Source organism: Diplotaxodon limnothrissa, linkage group LG20, assembly GCF_057381915.1.
Source record: "Diplotaxodon limnothrissa isolate DT_005_m linkage group LG20, D_limnothrissa_male_GT1.1, whole genome shotgun sequence".
NCBI lineage: Eukaryota > Metazoa > Chordata > Actinopteri > Cichliformes > Cichlidae > Diplotaxodon > Diplotaxodon limnothrissa.
In genome coordinates, this window is record NC_140615.1 from 1235365 (window position 1) to 1253027 (window position 17663).

The 17663-nt window shown below is 41.5% G+C and overlaps 2 protein-coding genes across 2 annotated transcripts; one reads left to right on the forward strand and one right to left on the reverse strand.

Annotated features, from left to right (window-relative positions):
• Positions 1–1664: 1664 nt before the first annotated feature.
• parapinopsina (parapinopsin a) lies at positions 1665–3820 on the reverse strand. The gene is made up of 5 exons (XM_085345065.1): positions 3490–3820; positions 2565–2655; positions 2244–2481; positions 1912–2154; positions 1665–1805 (listed from the first exon to the last, which is right to left on the reverse strand). Exons 1-5 carry the CDS (start codon positions 3818–3820, stop codon positions 1665–1667), a joined length of 1044 nt encoding a protein of 347 aa, XP_085201191.1.
• A 3370-nt stretch (positions 3821–7190) lies between these two features.
• ddx20 (DEAD (Asp-Glu-Ala-Asp) box polypeptide 20) lies at positions 7191–15054 on the forward strand. The gene is made up of 11 exons (XM_085344623.1): positions 7191–7386; positions 10445–10539; positions 10864–11032; positions 11129–11243; positions 11408–11550; positions 11982–12120; positions 12254–12312; positions 12639–12721; positions 12830–12935; positions 13635–13736; positions 13867–15054. Exons 1-11 carry the CDS (start codon positions 7191–7193, stop codon positions 15036–15038), a joined length of 2379 nt encoding a protein of 792 aa, XP_085200749.1. The 3' UTR covers positions 15039–15054.
• The last annotated feature ends 2609 nt before the right edge of the window (positions 15055–17663 follow it).

The following is a 17663-nucleotide window of genomic DNA, read 5'->3' on the forward strand; positions in this document are numbered from 1 at the left end:
TACCTAATAAAAAATTAAAAATCATGTAATTACTTTTTTCTTGTCTTAAATCTTTTGAATATACGTTACTATCAAGTGTTCTTTACTATTACTTTCACAGGGTTTTAGCAGTTTGCTGCAAAACATAAATTTCTAGTTTAGCTTTTGCCTGTATTTCTTCATTGTGAAAATTAAGGTCCACTTTGTTAGCTACACCTATTTAACTGTTAGTTAATGCAGCTATCTAATCAGCCAATCACATAGCGGCGGCTCAATGCAATTATTCATGTAGACATGATCAAGACGACCTGTTGAAGCTAAACCGAGCATGAGAATGGGGGAAGAATGATTTAAGTGACTCTGATTGTAGCATGAAGCACCAGATGGGCTGGTCAGAGTAATTCACAAGCTGCTGATATTTGTGTACATAACCATCTCTAGGGTCGACAGAGAGTGGTCCAAAAAAAGAGAGTGAGCAGCAGTTCTCTGGGAGAAAATACCTTGTTGATTCCAGATGTAGGAGGAGAATGGACAGGTCGCTTCAAACTGGCAACAGTAACCTAAATAACTGATTGTTCTGCCAGCTAAGAACAAGCAACAGTAACTCAGATACCAAGGCATGCTGAAGAGCGTCTCTGAATGCACAAAACACATTGAACGTTGAAGCAGATTGGCTACAGCAGCGGGAAACCACACCAGGTGCTACAGTTTGCACATGTTCACCAAAATTGACTGGAAAGACTTTGTCTGGTTTGATGTGTCTTGATTTCGTCTGCAGCATTCAGGTGTCAGGGCCAGAAACAACATGTAAACCTTGATTCATCCTGCCTTGTATCAACAGCTGATGTGCATAGTGGCAGTGTAACTTGGGGTCTGAGTGTATTCATCTTCTGATTACTGCTCACACCATGTCACAAAGCTCAGATCATATCAAACTGGTTTCTTGATCATGACAAGTTGACTGTACTCAGATGGTTTCAATCTAACAGAGAAACTTTAAGATGAGGTCTGATGGGAAATTCGCATTATGGATGTACAGCTGTCAAATCTGCATTAACTGTGTGATATTATCACGTCAATATGGACCAAAATCTCTGAGAAATGTTTCCTCTATGTTGAATCTATGCCACAAAAAAATCAAACCACATCTGAAAGCAAAAGAGGCGTACCCAAAAAGTGTGCCAGTGTTTCAGCCAGGAGAGATAATTCAGGTCCTGACTGACAGACTGAGGTAAACAGAGGCTATTTTGCTCACATATGTGAGGTTTTATCTTTTTATCTTTTAAATAATGTCTGTAAACAAACTGTGAGTTGTGCAATCTCTATTCTTGATTAATGTAACTGTATTTTTATTCTTTAAAAGAGATAAAAAGCAATGACAGCATCTACAATATCAATGACAGAGGACAAGAAAGATGTTGTGCTGTTGTCTGAATACATTAAAGGTTATGACAACAGGAAAGAAGCCTGCCTGAACAGGGAAATCTTTTTTTTATTATTATTATTACTGCTGCTTTTATTACTGTTATTTTTTATGCCTTAATACATAAGATTTGTGCAACCTTCTTGCTCATTGCATCATTTTTACTCTCTGATATTTTGTTTACATTTGTGAAAACCATCTTGCACTACATTGCAGAGGTTGATAATGAGAACAGTGAGACTATAATAATTTCTACACATTTCTATTCCAAAGATTTTTTAGGCACAATTTTCTTGGGGGTCTTGATGAAAAACGGAACTGTGGTCTCGTTCTCAGATGTTTGCGGCTCAGAGGACCAGGGGTCCCATCCACACAGAACCGCAGCAACAGTGTAGCCTCGAAACTGGAAACACACGATCATGGTTGGTCATGAACATACAGCATGAGCCTGAATTCCTCTTTTTCTTTGTTTGTATGTGTGAATTTAAGTGTACTTCAAACCAGCTTACCTGTCTGTTCATGAAAATGTATATGATGGGGTTGTAGACAGTGCTGCTTTTTGCAAAGTACACAGGAATGGTAGCGATGACAGGGTCAACATATAGACTGGAGTCTATCATGACAGCAAGTGCAAGCGCAGCATATGGCAGCCAGGTGACTAGGAAGGCCAGCACCATCACTACTATCATGCGTGCCACCTGCACCTCTACATGACTTGTGCTTCCTGTTTCAGATACCTGCAGCTTGGTTACCTAGGAAAAAAATTCAAGCGCAGAGGACTCCTTTATGTTTTCAGTACAATCAACAAAAATATATGGTGTGCGCAGCCTTTGTTGCTCACCTGGCGGAGAGTCCATAAAAGCCGCGAGTAAGAAACCATGACGACAGAAAAGGGCAAGGCAAAGCAAAGGAAGAAGAATATTATCATGTAGGACATGTCCCCAACATCACGGCTATGCCATTTAGGAGCACAGGAGGTTTTGACGCCCTCCAACTCAAAAGTTCCCCACCCGAACAGAGGTGGAGTGCTCCACACAAATGACCACACCCAGGACAGTACCACTCCAGCAACTGCATGCCTAAGGACAACAGAGATGGTGTCTGACATGCTTGGTACAGCAAGGAACATTCCCAAGTGAGATCTTGATGGTCACTGCTGTACCTGGTCTGGAAGAGGACCGCACCCATGGGATAACACACCACTACGTAGCGTTCAACAGAAATGACTGCTACTGTGCACAGACTTGCTATACCTGCAAGAAAAGACAGAATAATTTATGACTTTTGCTTTCTAAGTGTTGCATTTGTGCGCACTATTGAGACACCTGTCCTATACCTGAGTGCTACATTTCAAGGAAGAAATGCTAATCTTAATTCAATGACAATAACTATAGTTTTAAATTTTAGTTTCCACATTAGATTTTACATAAATACATGAAATACAGTACATAATGTAACTAAAAACAAAAGCTTCCCTTCAAAATATCTTAAATAATTCATTTTAAGTAACTATTTTTAAGCTCAAAAAGTTCAAAAGCAGTCATGAGAAAATGAAAGTTTCCACAGACTGTGTGCATTTGAAATACTAAGCAAGGTCTGGACTTTGACCAGGTCACTACAGCACCTCGACTCGTTTCTTTTTCAGCCATTCTGTTGTAGATTTGCTGCTGTGCTTGGACACATTTATCTGTGGCATGACCACATTGTGGCCAAGCTTTAGCTGTCAGACTGACATTTGTCTCAACAATGCTTTGGTATACAGCTGCAAAACAAATACAAATCATCACCTCTTCACCACTGTGATTAACAGCTGGTATGAAGTGTTTGTGCCAATATGCTATATTTGGTTTTCACCACTGTGCAATATATATGCAGACATGTCAAATATAGTCTTATCTGTCCAAAGGACACTGTTCCAGAAGTCTTGTGTTTTTGTGATTGTTTATTCAGATGCAGTTTTGCAAATCTTACATAAAATAACAAAATTCCCTTCAGGTGGTTTTACTTGAGGTACTTTTACTTGTACTAGAATACATTAAGGTATTTCTTCTTTTGTTTATGTGAGGAAAAAGAAAAAGTAGACTCACCGAAAAAGGAAACAGCAAAGGCTTCTAACACACAGCCCACACGTCCCAGGTTGAAGTATCCCATGGCGCTGGTTACTGTGGTGGGCAGGCCTCCAAACACAGCACAGCCCAGGTCACAAACAGCTAGGTTAACCAGGGCATAGCTGAGTGGCTGCCTCAGCTGTCTGTGCTTCACCGTCACCACAATCACCACGACATTGAGGATGATCCCTGCCGCAGAGAACACACCCATGATAACGGCCAGAATTGTGTAACCAGTCCGGGACAAGAGCTCCGTGTTGGCTGAGCTGTTAGATGATGAAGAGTTTCTGTGGAAGGCAGCACTCTCCATTTTGCTCTGTGAAGATCAGGAGAAGAATCTGGTCACAGTGTGAAAAACCTCAGTGATGCCTGGTAAGAAACAACAAACAAAAAAGTGTCAGATCCAACACGTCTAACTCTAAAATGGCCACATTGTCAGCAAGGCAAAGAAAGAGCAGGTTCAGGTATGTGTTTAGTATTTTTTTAATCATTTGGTAAATAATGTAGCAATCAGAACAACTACAAAACTGTTCAACAGATACTGCGTGCTTGATATTCTGAGAGGGAAGCGAGGCCCTCTAAATAAGCCCAGTAAGAGGAGAGGAGGCCGCAGATGATTTGCAATTCTCAGAAAACAAAATCCGCCGAGCCGGATTGTGGAGAGAATAAGTCTGTCTGATAGCCTCTAAGACTGCACTTTCCATGATTGCTCAATTTGCAGCTGCTAATAATGATGCAAAACGTTCATACAGGATCGACCGATATGTCTACAGAATTCCCGCTGGTTTGTCACACATTTTGGAGCCAATAATGGAATAAACTGGTAGTTTATGGATACCTATCCCTACCTTTTTATGTTCTCTTGTTAAAAACTAATGAGATGTTAGCCTGATTGAGTTACTTAATGACATAAAGAGTGGCTTATTTGAGAATGAGCTCAGTGTCAGTGTCTCTGTTTATAATCATCCTTAATACCTACACAACTCTGAATGAATGAATCCATAAAGCTAAAAAAGAAAAGGTGCAATAAAAGAAAAAAATGACATTGTGATTTGTTGAATGAAATTCACCTTGAAGATACATTTTCTGCCCAACAGATCTATGGATCCATTTAGAAAAAAGCACTTTACTAATCACTAATATATTGCTCCCCAAAACTACAGGGAGTGCAGAATTATTAGGCAAGTTGTATTTTTGAGGAATAATTTTATTATTGAACAACAACCATGTTCTCAATGAACCCAAAAAACTCATTAATATCAAAGCTGAATGTTTTTGGAAGTAGTTTTTAGTTTTAGCTATTTTAGGGGGATATCTGTGTGTGCAGGTGACTATTACTGTGCATAATTATTAGGCAACTTAACAAAAAACAAATATATACCCATTTCAATGATTTATTTTTACCAGTGAAACCAATATAACATCTCCACATTCACAAATATACATTTCTGACATTCAAAAACAAAACAAAAACAAATCAGCGACCAATATAGCCACCTTTCTTTGCAAGGACACTCAAAAGCCTGCCATCCATGGATTCTGTCAGTGTTTTGATCTGTTCACCATCAACATTGCGTGCAGCAGCAACCACAGCCTCCCAGACACTGTTCAGAGAGGTGTACTGTTTTCCCTCCTTGTAAATCTCACATTTGATGATGGACCACAGGTTCTCAATGGGGTTCAGATCAGGTGAACAAGGAGGCCATGTCATTAGTTTTTCTTCTTTTATACCCTTTCTTGCCAGCCACGCTGTGGAGTACTTGGACGCGTGTGATGGAGCATTGTCCTGCATGGAAATCATGTTTTTCTTGAAGGATGCAGACTTCTTCCTGTACCACTGCTTGAAGAAGGTGTCTTCCAGAAACTGGCAGTAGGACTGGGAGTTGAGCTTGACTCCATCCTCAACCCGAAAAGGCCCCACAAGCTCATCTTTGATGATACCAGCCCAAACCAGTACTCCACCTCCACCTTGCTGGCGTCTGAGTCGGACTGGAGCTCTCTGCCCTTTACCAATCCAGCCACGGGCCCATCCATCTGGCCCATCAAGACTCACTCTCATTTCATCAGTCCATAAAACCTTAGAAAAACCAGTCTTGAGATATTTCTTGGCCCAGTCTTGACGTTTCAGCTTGTGTGTCTTGTTCAGTGGTGGTCGTCTTTCAGCCTTTCTTACCTTGGCCATGTCTCTGAGTATTGCACACCTTGTGCTTTTGGGCACTCCAGTGATGTTGCAGCTCTGAAATATGGCCAAACTGGTGGCAAGTGGCATCTTGGCAGCTGCACGCTTGACTTTTCTCAGTTCGTGGGCAGTTATTTGGCGCCTTGGTTTTTCCACACGCTTCTTGCGACCCTGTTGACTATTTTGAATGAAACGCTCGATTGTTCGATGATCACGCTTCAGAAGCTTTGCAATTTTGAGACTGCTGCATCCCTCTGCAAGATATCTCACTATTTTTGACTTTTCTGAGCCTGTCAAGTCCTTCTTTTGACCCATTTTGCCAAAGGAAAGGACGTTGCCTAATAATTATGCACACCTGATATAGGGTGTTGATGTCATTAGACCACACCCCTTCTCATTACAGAGATGCACATCACCTAATATGCTTAATTGGTAGTAGGCTTTCGAGCCTATACAGCTTGGAGTAAGACAACATGCATGAAGAGGATGATGTGGACAAAATACTCATTTGCCTAATAATTCTGCACTCCCTATATATGTGATTACATTTGCAATTTCTTGGCATGGTGAAAAACCTCAATGAATAATTCATCCTTTTTAAGAGTTAAGACACTAACTAACATTGGCTGTAACCTCATCAAAAGACAGTTTCCTGCACTGATCTGTTAAAGGCCATCAATAAGAACTTTTGGGTTATTGACCTTTTGCCATAAATGAATACTTCTGTACTGTTAATGCAAAGAGATCTCAACATGTAATTCTCCAACCAATACCAATTCATTATTTCCATTGTCTGAGACCGAACTCTATCCTCCAAGAAGATAATGCTCGGCCTCACAGAATGAGGTTTATCAGAGACTATCTTCAGAGTTCAAGAGTGGGCATGATAGAATAGTGTGCCTGCAGTCCTGACATCAACCCCATTGAACACTTCTGGTGTCAACTTGGGTGTGCTGTTCGTGCCAGAGTCACCAACACTGACACATTGGCTGACTTGCAACAAATGCTGCTTAAAGAATGGGATACCATCCCACAGCAGTACGTGACCAAGCTGGTGACCAGCATGAGGAGGAGGTATGGTTCTCAGATGGTTCTTCCACATGCTACCAAATGAATAAACCATTAAATTGCTAATATGCCTCTTCAGACTTCAAAAATTCAATCCCATAAACTGCACCAAACAAGATTCAATAGCAGAATACTTTCTTTGGCATTGGGAGAGAAGATTTTGCAAGTTTTTCATGGGCACAGCCCACATAGTCAACTCTGCTGCTCAGCCCACAAATGCATTTTCCTTAAAAATTTAGCACCACTAAGGGGGAAATAAACAGGGTTTCCAACCATATACGATTTATTGCCAAAAAGTGTGTAATCGACCAATCACACCCAGATGATTGTGCAGAGAAATTAATTCCCCCTCCGCATCGCTAGAGGGGGCTAAAGCGCAGCTGTGGCTCTGCTTTTTTTACCCGGGTCACCGGCAGTGAACAGCACAGCAAACATGGCTACCTCCGTGAGGAAAGCAGCTCACGATATCGAAGCGCGAAAACGGACCGAAGACGTGATTCTGTCGGAGGGGATCGACTTCGGCTCCTTGCTGCTGTCTCAGCCCGTGTTGGACGGACTGTCCGCCGCGGGATTTCAGAAGCCGTCTCCGATCCAGCTCAAGGCGATCCCGCTCGGCCGCTGCGGACTCGGTGGGTGCAGAACAAAACTGCGGGAGGGTCCACATGTGTGTGTGCTGGGGGCAGGAATATTAAAGTTTTCAGTGTATAAAACTTATAATTGATTTTTATAAGAAGAGCAACAAAATACCTTATGTATGCACGCGAAATAAAACCACTAACTTACATTAGTGCATTTACATACATCAGGGATCAGAATCTGTCTGTTAACCATCAGTTATAATTTGCATGTCTGCTCAGATACATGACTGGCACTATAGTTAAGATTTTTTTTATTATTATTATTTTTTTTACAGCTTTTTAAAGTATTTTAATTTTTTGTTGCAAAGCATACTGGTCGTAAATATTTAGACGCACATGATTAATGTGATGTGACATATTATGCCTCATAAATCCATCCATCCATCCATTATCGTCCGCTTATCCAATGCATCTCCTCATAAATATGAAATGAAAAAATACTGTTATCACTATTATTACTGCAATCAAAAAACACACTTATGGGCAAATTTATGCAGATTATTAATCTAGGACATAAAACTTGGCTGTGGGTAATCAGGTAGCGCATCTACTAACTGGGAGGTTGGCGGTTCGATTCCCAGCTCTTCTAGGCTTATTAAAAGAACGTAATGTAAAAAGGTTATTACATTTGATATCATGGCAGTAGAGACAAACCATCGTGTATCTGATCTAAAAATCTGTTTGTACAATAGCTGGGTGTGTTAGAGTTAGGTTCGTTAGTATTTGGACACTGATGCTTTTTTTGTGAATTTTAAATCAAATTGTCAAAATGTATTTGAAGGGAAAACGTTCAGCTTTAATTCAGAGGTTTGACAAAAGGATGAGCAGTAAGACCCCAGACCCTAAACAGCTGGTTTAGGAAGAATTCCCACTTTCTTTGCCCTCTGAAACTCTCAGGTTGCTTCTGCTGTATGCTCTGAGTCATTTTCCGTTTGCATTGTGATGCAGTGCTCCATCAGTTTTGCAGCACTTGGAGGAATCTGAATTCCCCTTTACACTTCAAGGTACATCCTGCTCCTGCTACCAGCATGCACATCGTCAGTAAACACTCGAGGTCCAGATTCACAGGCAGCCATGCATCCCTGCGATTTCACAGTCGTAGTTTGTAACATTAACTCCGCCCTCTTTGACAGATGGTGCCTCTGATTCTCGAACACTTAACGCAATACTTCTGTTGAACCCCTTGAAATAAGTTGAAAGTCACATCTTCATCAAATCAAATCAAATCACTTTTATTGTCACATCACATGTGCAGGTACATTGGTACAGCACATGTGAGTGAAATTCTTGTGTGTGAGCTTCACAAGCAACAGAGTTGTGCAAATACAATAATGTAAACAAGCAAAATACAAGAATGGCTACATCTGAAACTAATAAATATATGTACAATATATAATAGTATATGCATTTCTGGATGTGTATACTAAATATTTTTCTACGTGTGTGTGTGTGTGTGTGTGTACACATATTTTACAAATTAAATAGAGTAAACAATAAATAAAATATATAAAATAAAATATACAGAGTTGAGACATGTGCAAAACAGTGGCATTACTGTACAGTATGGAGTGCATAATGTTAAAGTTCCAGTAGTGAAGCTGAGGTGTCTATGACGTGTTCAGCAGTCTGATGGCCTGATGGAAAAAGCTGTCTCTCAGTCTGCTGGTACGGGACCGGATGCTGCAGAACCTCCTTCCTGATGGAAGTAGTCTGAACAGTTTATGACTGGGGTGACTGGGGTGGACATGAAATCCACTGTGAGGTGTACACAGGGAAAAAGAACTTTGTGTAACTGTCCGAATATTTATCGACTAACTGCAGAGGTCTGCTATATTATTAGTTTAGAAAAGGGTTTAATATGGCCCCGCAACTTCAGCTGTACTCCAAAAATTGTTTTTACTCTGAATAATTCAATCATGTATTACATTTTAATGTAGTTCCTTATAAAAATTCTTCATACAATATCAAATTACACATTTTCAGCTTCTATCTGTTTCAATAATATGTATTTCATCTGTGTAATATTCTGGATATTCATAACTGAGCTATATATTAGAGAGTTTCTTCTATTTTGTGAACTTTTAGTTCGGTCTGTTACCGTTGTTATTGTCTTGGAGCAACTGTAACCACATAATTCTTTAGGGAATAATAAAGGATTCTGATTATGATATCTGATGAGTCCAAATCTAGTTGAATTACGAAACAGTAGAGCAGCTTAGCTTGGGTTAAAAATGCTCATCGGATGGACTCCTTTTTAATCCTCATAGCTTTCATGGTATTGGAAATGGTGGCAAAACATTATTACTATTTTTAGGAATATTGCTTTTGTTTTGTTCAATAATCACAGAAATTTATTGTTAGAAAAATCAAGTTTCCATCTACTGTAGCTGTACTACACTCAGACTGTACACTGACTTTTGTTGTGAACTTGCCTCAAAGCCGTGGTCAAATGTGAACAAATCTTTTAGTTCTAAAGGATATTTAAAAGTATTTTATTTTGAAAAGCTCGAAACAACTACATTAGTTGAAAAGTGGTCATTTTTTTAAATCATTTGCAGAGAAAACAGTTTAAGTATTTTAGTCCTTCTTTTGACTATCATAGATACCACAACTGTTCATCATGGTGCTAAATCACTCTTGGGGATCAAAAGCGTTTATTGCTTTTAAACATTTTACAGCCTTTACGAGGTACAAATTCAGAATAGTTGCTTTCCACTTGGAGGTTGCCCGTGTGTTGAAAAAGCTCTCGGCTGCAGCGGTGATGCAGAATGTGCTTAACTCATTCACTGCCATTGACGTCTATAGCCGTCAATTGCAGTGAATGAGTCAATGGGTTTAACTCATTCACTGCCAATGGCTGGCAGTGAATGAGTTAATTTCATTGTACTTGAGGTAAACACTTGTTAATTTAAACCATGGTGGGAGACAATTGATTTGATGCTGAGGATTAGGCAGCAGTACTTCACCCAGTCATGGTAATTAACTGCTGATGCCAAAACTGTCATTTGCCAGCCCTGTTGTGCATCGCTCACTGAGTCTCTTCTTTTAGATTTGATTGTGCAGGCCAAGTCTGGGACAGGAAAGACATGCGTGTTCTGCACCATCGCCCTGGACTCTCTGGTCCTGGAGAATCCTTCAACCCAGGTCAGTGTAATATTTGATTATGAGGATATGACCTACGTTTGCTCTCGGACGGTTAAAGTAAAACATCATCAGAAGAGGGAAAGGGGAAGTTTTATTATTTAATCATTTCATGACCAGCAGATGGCCTTCTGCTGAATTTAAGCTGCTTAGTGTCAAATGCATGAATGAAAGGGAAGAATGATTGATAAAGACGAGGTACACCTGGTCTTGTAGAACAAATGTAATCTTATTAGCTCTGGGGTCTTACTGTTCATCCTTAATCTTCTCCCAATCGAGTATAAGCCTTTTTGTTTTTTTCATTTTGGACACTTTTCCCTCCTGCAGGTTCTCGTGCTGGCTCCGACACGTGAGATAGCAGTGCAGATCCACTCGGTGGTCATGGCCATAGGCTGTGCCATGGAGGGCCTGGAGTGCCATGTTTTCATTGGCGGCAGGCCTGTGAGTCAGGACAAAACCCACCTGAAGAAGTGTCATGTAGCCGTGGGCTCACCTGGTAGGAACCCGGGATAGTAGTCGGCAGTGCCACGTCACGTAATTGCCACGCCGCTGTTGTTTTTGTTCGGTAACAGTGTTCCGGTTGTGTGCTCAGGTCGCATCAAGCAGCTTATCGAGTTGGGCATGTTGTCAACGGCCAGCATCAGACTGTTTGTTCTGGACGAGGCAGACAAGCTGCTGGAGGAGGGCAGCTTCCAGGAACAGATAAAGTATGAGGATACAATTTCTGTGATTATACTCCTATTAAATGAGCAGCAGGCCGCTGTAGCGAGCAAGCAGTACATTTAGACTGAAGCCGTTTATATATCGTGTCGTAACCACATTTACAAACCAACATAACCTAAAGTTCACCCATCATCCTGGTCCTCTTTAGCTGGATCTTCTCCTCGCTGCCTGTGAACAAACAGATGCTCGCACTCTCCGCCACCTACCCAGAATCCCTTGCTCAGCACCTCACCCGCTACATGAGAGAGCCCACCTTTGTACGGCTAAATCCAAGTGATATGGGCCTGAAAGGTAAGACCCACTTTAATAAATGGAAAAGATAAAGATTCCTGAGTTTTGGCCTCTCTTGACATTTTCTAATGTATTTAAATTGCTGTCATAGCAACAGAGACTCTGCATAATAAGACTGCATGGATAACCAAGTCTGCAAACTGACATGTTTGATGGGATTATTTCCTGACAGAAGATTCTTGGGGAATGAGATATGATTGACAGTAATAAGGCTAAGTTAAAAACACTCTTCTCTTCCACAGGATCCTATTTTAAGCTCTGTGCTTATTTTGAGTGAATGTCAGAAAATGGATTTATCTGTAGCTCAGAACTCGAGCCTTTTAATTCACACACATCACTGACAGAGCACGTCCTGCTCGAAGGACCAAAGTTGTTAGGTCAGGTTGAATTAATGACAGCATGTATGTCGTCCTTGTGTCGCCCCCTGTCAGGTCTGAAGCAGTATTACAAGCTGGTTCAGTCCCATCCGTTACCTCACAAGGTTTTTGAGGAGAAGGTGCAGCACTTGCTAGAGCTGTTTAGTAAAATCCCCTTCAACCAAGCGCTGGTGTTTTCAAACCTACACACACGGTATGTGATTGCATTTAATGCCAAGAAAAAGTATATTTTTTATACTTGTTTTATATAGAATGCATTAGATCTGAGGATTAATTATTTTAAAAAAAGCTTTCTCAAATGCTAATGTGATGAATTGCTACCACAGGGCTCAGCACCTGGCAGACATCCTGTCCTCCAAAGGTCTGCCTGCTGTTTGCATCTCTGGTAAGACTGCTTTATGTAATGTAATGTTAGGATGAGTCAATAAAAATGGTAATACTGTGAAAAATCAGGTAATTGATTTGAGGCATTTCTATACTGGTATACCAGCTGCTTTTGAATTTTAGACATTGGAATTCATTCATTTCTTGACTTTATTTCTTTGGCCAGGTGGTTTATGATTTGCAGTGTTGCCTGGCAACGTTTCAGTGCACATATTTAAAATGACCTTCATACAGTGTTGTGAATGTGTGTATTTTTAATGCTTCCGTGCCAGCGACTTTCAGTTGACGTTATCAGATTTAATGAGGTGTCGTGTCTGGCCTCTGCAGGTGGTCTGAGTCAGGACCAGAGACTGGAGGCAATGTCAAAACTGAAGCAGTACCAGTGCAGGGTGCTCATCTCCACTGACCTGGTGAGATGCAGAAACCTTCCATCTTTCCACACATCTACGTGAATTTTTCGAAATCATTTTTCTGTTAGCCTAATAACTTTGAGTAATCTTTGTGTTTCACAATTTCAGACTTCAAGAGGTATAGATGCAGAGAAGGTCAACTTGGTGATAAACCTGGATGTGCCGCAGGATTGGGAAACTTACATGCACAGAATTGGACGAGCTGGACGTTTTGGTTAGTGTGCAGCGCTGCTTTAGAGGCAGCGAGAGCAAGCATTGTTTGACATTCAGCATTTTCACCTTGTCACATCACCAAGTCAGGCAGCACAGGTGGCTAATGGCACCGCAGCAGGAAAATATGTTTGAAGAGAAATTGCATCTTTTTTTATTTTTTTGTAGAATTGATTCTCCCTCCATCTCACATTTTGGAAGAAACACTATTCTTTAGATGTGCAATTAGCTTGATGCGAAACACAGACTAGAATAGCTCCGGGAAAAATATTACTTAGAGTTTACAAATTGATGAAAAGGTTAGTTATGCTGCTTTCAATTTGAGTGGCCATTCACCGGCACATTGTCAACATTGTCCTAAAATAAAATAAAAAAATGTTGCAAAGCTTTTTCTTCTGGTGGCATATGTCTTTGACCTAGACTGATGTTTTTTTATAAATAATTTAGCAAATTCTTTTCTCTCTGAATCAATAGCATTTTTGACCCAACCACCAAAGGCAGAACGTTCCCAGTCATTTGCATTTAATTGCATTTAACTTTTTTTTCCCAGAATTGAGGTTATTCAATCTTAGCTTCTGTACGCTCTCTAAGTGCACGTGTGTTTGTGTGCAGCTGCCATCCCATTATACGCGACTCTTGCATTCATCTTTATCCCTTCCTGTTATTTAAGTGGGTCCTCATCCAGATTACATTTTGCTTGTAGGCACTCAGGGACTGGCTGTGACCTACTGTTGCCATGGCGAGGAGGAGAACAAGATGATGGCCATCGCTCAGAAGTGTGGCCTTAGTTTGTCTGCGCTGCCATGTGAGTCCCTGTTCACGTCTCTGTGGGGCTTTTACATGCAGCACGCACAACTTTTCTCTTCATGTCTACTTTTGATTCAATATTAATCGGTAAAAGTCATTCCGGTCTCATCTGTCTGCTGTCATTTTAGCCACGATAGAGCCCAGGTTGATGGATGAGCCGTGCGACTGGGATGTCTGCACTGAAGCGTCCACTCCAGACCCGGTATCCCGGCTGTTTCCCAGAGCAGAGAAGAAAAGACGTGCAAAGCCTGACGTCTCTGTGTCTGATTGCATTGAGGATCGAGCTGTGGAGCCCGGCAGTCAAAGAAAGCCAGAGAAGAAGCATCCAACGCCCAGGCGAGAGGCAGTCTGTGAAGAGGATGCTAGAAAGATATCTTCCACAGAGGATACTCTGCCTGCTCAGGTGACACAGACTCGAAAAGAGCTCCAAGACAGTCTGCCGAAGATCCCTCCTCTCAGCTCGTTTAAGCACTGCAGGTCAAAGTTTGTGACCTTTGAGGAGGCCGAGCGGGACTTCCAGGACTTCATCACTACAGGTCCGGGGAGATCGGTGGAGATCATCAGAGAGTTCAGAGGCAGAGAGGATGGTGAACCCAGCGATCAGAATGGGCATAAGGAGTATCTTACACTTGATGATGATGGAGCGCAAATGTTTACACAAAATGTCGAACGGCTTAAATCTAACTTTTCACCTCCAAGGTCCATCTCTGGTTCTTCCAGTTCTGAATCTGACATGGAAGATGATGCGACACTGGAAAGTTCAAATGAGACCACAGGAGCTGAGAACAGAGCTGTCACTAAGCCTCAGATTGCAATGACACATCCACCTTCTCCACCCACACAACAAGCAAGCCCCACCAAACCCAAGGCTTATACTCCTCCTCCACTCAGAAACTCTGACCAGACACTGTGTGCAACACGTGGGAGAGCTGTGCCTCCTCCCGATAGCCGGGAATCTGCATTGAGCATTAAATCAGGCAGGCGAACCAATCAGACAGCTCCGGCCCCAGCACGCCGAGAAGAATCAAAAAAGATGAAAAAAGAGACTGAAAAACAGAAAGAAAAGATGGAAAGGGACCGGAAGAGGGAGAAGGAGGAAGACGGAGATTGCACTGACAAAGAGGACGAGTGGTGTGCTGAAACGTACTGGAGAGCCTGCTACAGCGCCTGGAATGATTACTACGCCTCCATGTCCCCGTTTCAAGAGCAAGGCTACCAAAGCTACTATAATGTAGCCTACAACTGGATGGCAGCTTATCGTATGAACGCCGTCTACATGGAAGAACTGATGAGAAAATGAGTTGTGGATACCGTGACCAGGCTTTTTTTTTTTTTTTTTTTTTTTTTTTTTAAATCATCCTGTTTTCCAAACATAAAGTGTCTTTACTGCGCCACTTGATTCATATTTGCACTTTGGCTAGTATACGTTTTTTTCCCCCATAACATGTTGGTGTCATAAATACTTTTCTAATAAATTACACACGTTTTGTTTTTTCCCAGTCAAGTTGTGATGTAAAAAGTAAATTTCAAGTGCAGTACTGTGTTGGCCTCTGTGCGTCTCTCCTGACGGTATGCCCTCTTAGACTCACTGCAGTATTCTGCTCTAAAATGGATTTGAAGAGGATTACCTGATAGTTCTTGACTACATTAAAAACCATTTCAAAGATGATCTTTAGTCCCTGGAGTAAAAGCATGTTAGACCCACCCAGGTCCCAATCATCTGCATTTAACTGTAATCATCTTAATCTAGCATGTGTGTTCTTCATATTGGAAGGTGATTTAATCTTCCAAACGCTGTCGGAGTGAGTAAGTGTGCATGTGCAGCTGCTTTATTCTGTTTAAACGGGTCCTCATGAAGATTACATTTTGTTTGTCGGCACCAGTGCTGGCTGTAATTACTGTTGCCATGGTGCCTGGTTTGTATGACTTGTAGAGAGTCTTGAGCCATCCCTCATTTCTTTACATCTTGCTAGAAAAACTGGAAATATGTGCAGTGGTGGATAGAAATATAAATGCAAATGCAGCATGTAAGGCATAAAACATATTTTGTACAATTCTGTGAAGCTGGAAAGTTAATATTTGGTGTGACCACCTTTAATTTTCAACACAGAATGAACTCTCTTAAGCAAGCCTTCTTGTAATTTCTTTGAGTACTCTTCAGGAAAAGTTCTCCAGGCTTCTTGAAGGACATTCAAAACTCTTCTTTGGTTGCTGGCTGTCCTTCGCTTTGTTCTCTGTTAAACACACCAGGTCAGTAATGTTGAGGTCCGGGCGGTGGGGAGGCCAATCCATGACTGATGGTGCTCCATTGTGTGTGTGTGTGTGTGTGTGTGTGTGTGGTTCCCCCCCAAAGATGTTCAGTGTGGTTCTTGTGTAATCTGGCATACCTTTGTCTTCTCATTTTCCTTCTTGGCTTTTTGGTGTGAAATAGTAGCTTGAAAATATAATTTTTATGGGCATTTAATTATTAAACTCTGGCATAGTGAGTCTTTTGTCCAGTCACCCTCTGCTCTTGGTTACGTCCGCGCTAGCCCGGATAGATTTGAAAACAGCGTTTTCGTCTGAATACGCTCTGCGTCCACACCATCGTTTTCAGTTATTTTCACAGAGTTGTGCATCCACATTGAAATAGCCAAAAACGCTTACGTTCCAGTACTACGCATGCGTGAAGCACAATACGATTCGACCTGCCTCATTTATGTCTGCCGTTCATTTACTTTCTGGCTCCTTGAAACGTCGCGGCAAAAGGTCAAGGAAAAGCACTGGGATTTTTGTTGCTGCGGGTAACTCAAAAGTACAAAGTTGCAAAAGCGAGTTAAAGATTATGAAGAAAAGCTCTCTGAAGCATGTACAGACTGATAGGGCTGTCAGAATTGAGAGCAAACAAAACAACTGCTGTATAACACCCTCCGCTATCTTAGTTTAATTGGTCACTTGACTGCATCACATGACTAAAATGTGTCATCGTTTTGAAAAAGTCTCAATTTTCGCTGTCCACACTGCGACGCGAAAGCACCGTTTTCAAATGTGTGCGTTTTCGAGAGCGTTTTCAAAACGCGTTTTCCTTGAGCGAAAACGCCATCTCAGTGTGGTCGGGAGGCCAAAACGGAGTGAAAACGATGCGTTTTCAAACGAAAACACATTAGTGTGGATGTAGCCCTCGTCTCTTTCCACTCACCCACAACCGGTTGCAGCAGATTGCTGCCTTTTCCTGGGCCTGGTTCTACTGGAGGTTTCTACCTGTTAAAGTTGACTTTTTCCTTCCCACAGTTGCCATACTGCTCATAGAGAACTGGAAACCGTCATCAACTGGGACTGTTGTGGAGGGCTGTGCGAATGAGCTTATAAAGGGATAAAATTAATTTATTAGTCTGGCCCTCCACACCAGTCCCAGTTCCTGACGTAGGCCCTTATTAAAATAAACTGCCCACTCCTGTTGAGAGCCTTAAGGTGACTGTTGTTGTGATTTGGTGATGCATAAATAAAGTAAAACTGAACTCAATGGACTCCCAGATTAAGTAGGTTACTATGTAAAGGTTAGCTGATTTCACCTTCAAATGCACTGTAAATATTAGAAGACCTTTCCATATAGTTCCAACACAGCGTCTTCACAGCTTAACCACAGCCAAACAGAAAGCAGCCGTCCCAACAAAAGATGAGCTTAAGCGTTTATCACAGGTTTGCTAATTGACGTTCTATCAGGTAGTCAATTTATCGAGAAAAATGCAGAAGAGCGACTGCTTCAGTTTTACCAAAGAAAAGAAAACAATTGAGCAGCTGGAGCTGGAAAGTTATGCTGCTGACCCGTGTGCAGGCTCCAATAGACCTCATTTCCTCCTCTGTTACCTAGCTCTTTTGTTTCGGAACACGATCTTCCTGTTCATCCCAGGATGTTCCCCCCCCAAAATTGCGAGACTTAAGGTTG

Coding starts and splice junctions, on each gene's coding strand:
- parapinopsina (XM_085345065.1), bottom strand. CDS start 3,820: ATGGAGAGTGCTGCCTTCCACAGAAACTCTTCATCATCTAACAGCTCA. Junction 2,656..3,489: donor CTTTGCTGTTTCCTTTTTCG/GTGAGTCTACTT, acceptor CTTTTCTTGCAG/GTATAGCAAGTCTGTGCACA. Junction 1,806..1,911: donor ACATTTTCATGAACAGACAG/GTAAGCTGGTTT, acceptor GTGTGTTTCCAG/TTTCGAGGCTACACTGTTGC.
- ddx20 (XM_085344623.1), top strand. CDS start 7,191: ATGGCTACCTCCGTGAGGAAAGCAGCTCACGATATCGAAGCGCGAAAA. Junction 11,033..11,128: donor TGTAGCCGTGGGCTCACCTG/GTAGGAACCCGG, acceptor TTGTGTGCTCAG/GTCGCATCAAGCAGCTTATC. Junction 11,551..11,981: donor AAGTGATATGGGCCTGAAAG/GTAAGACCCACT, acceptor GCCCCCTGTCAG/GTCTGAAGCAGTATTACAAG.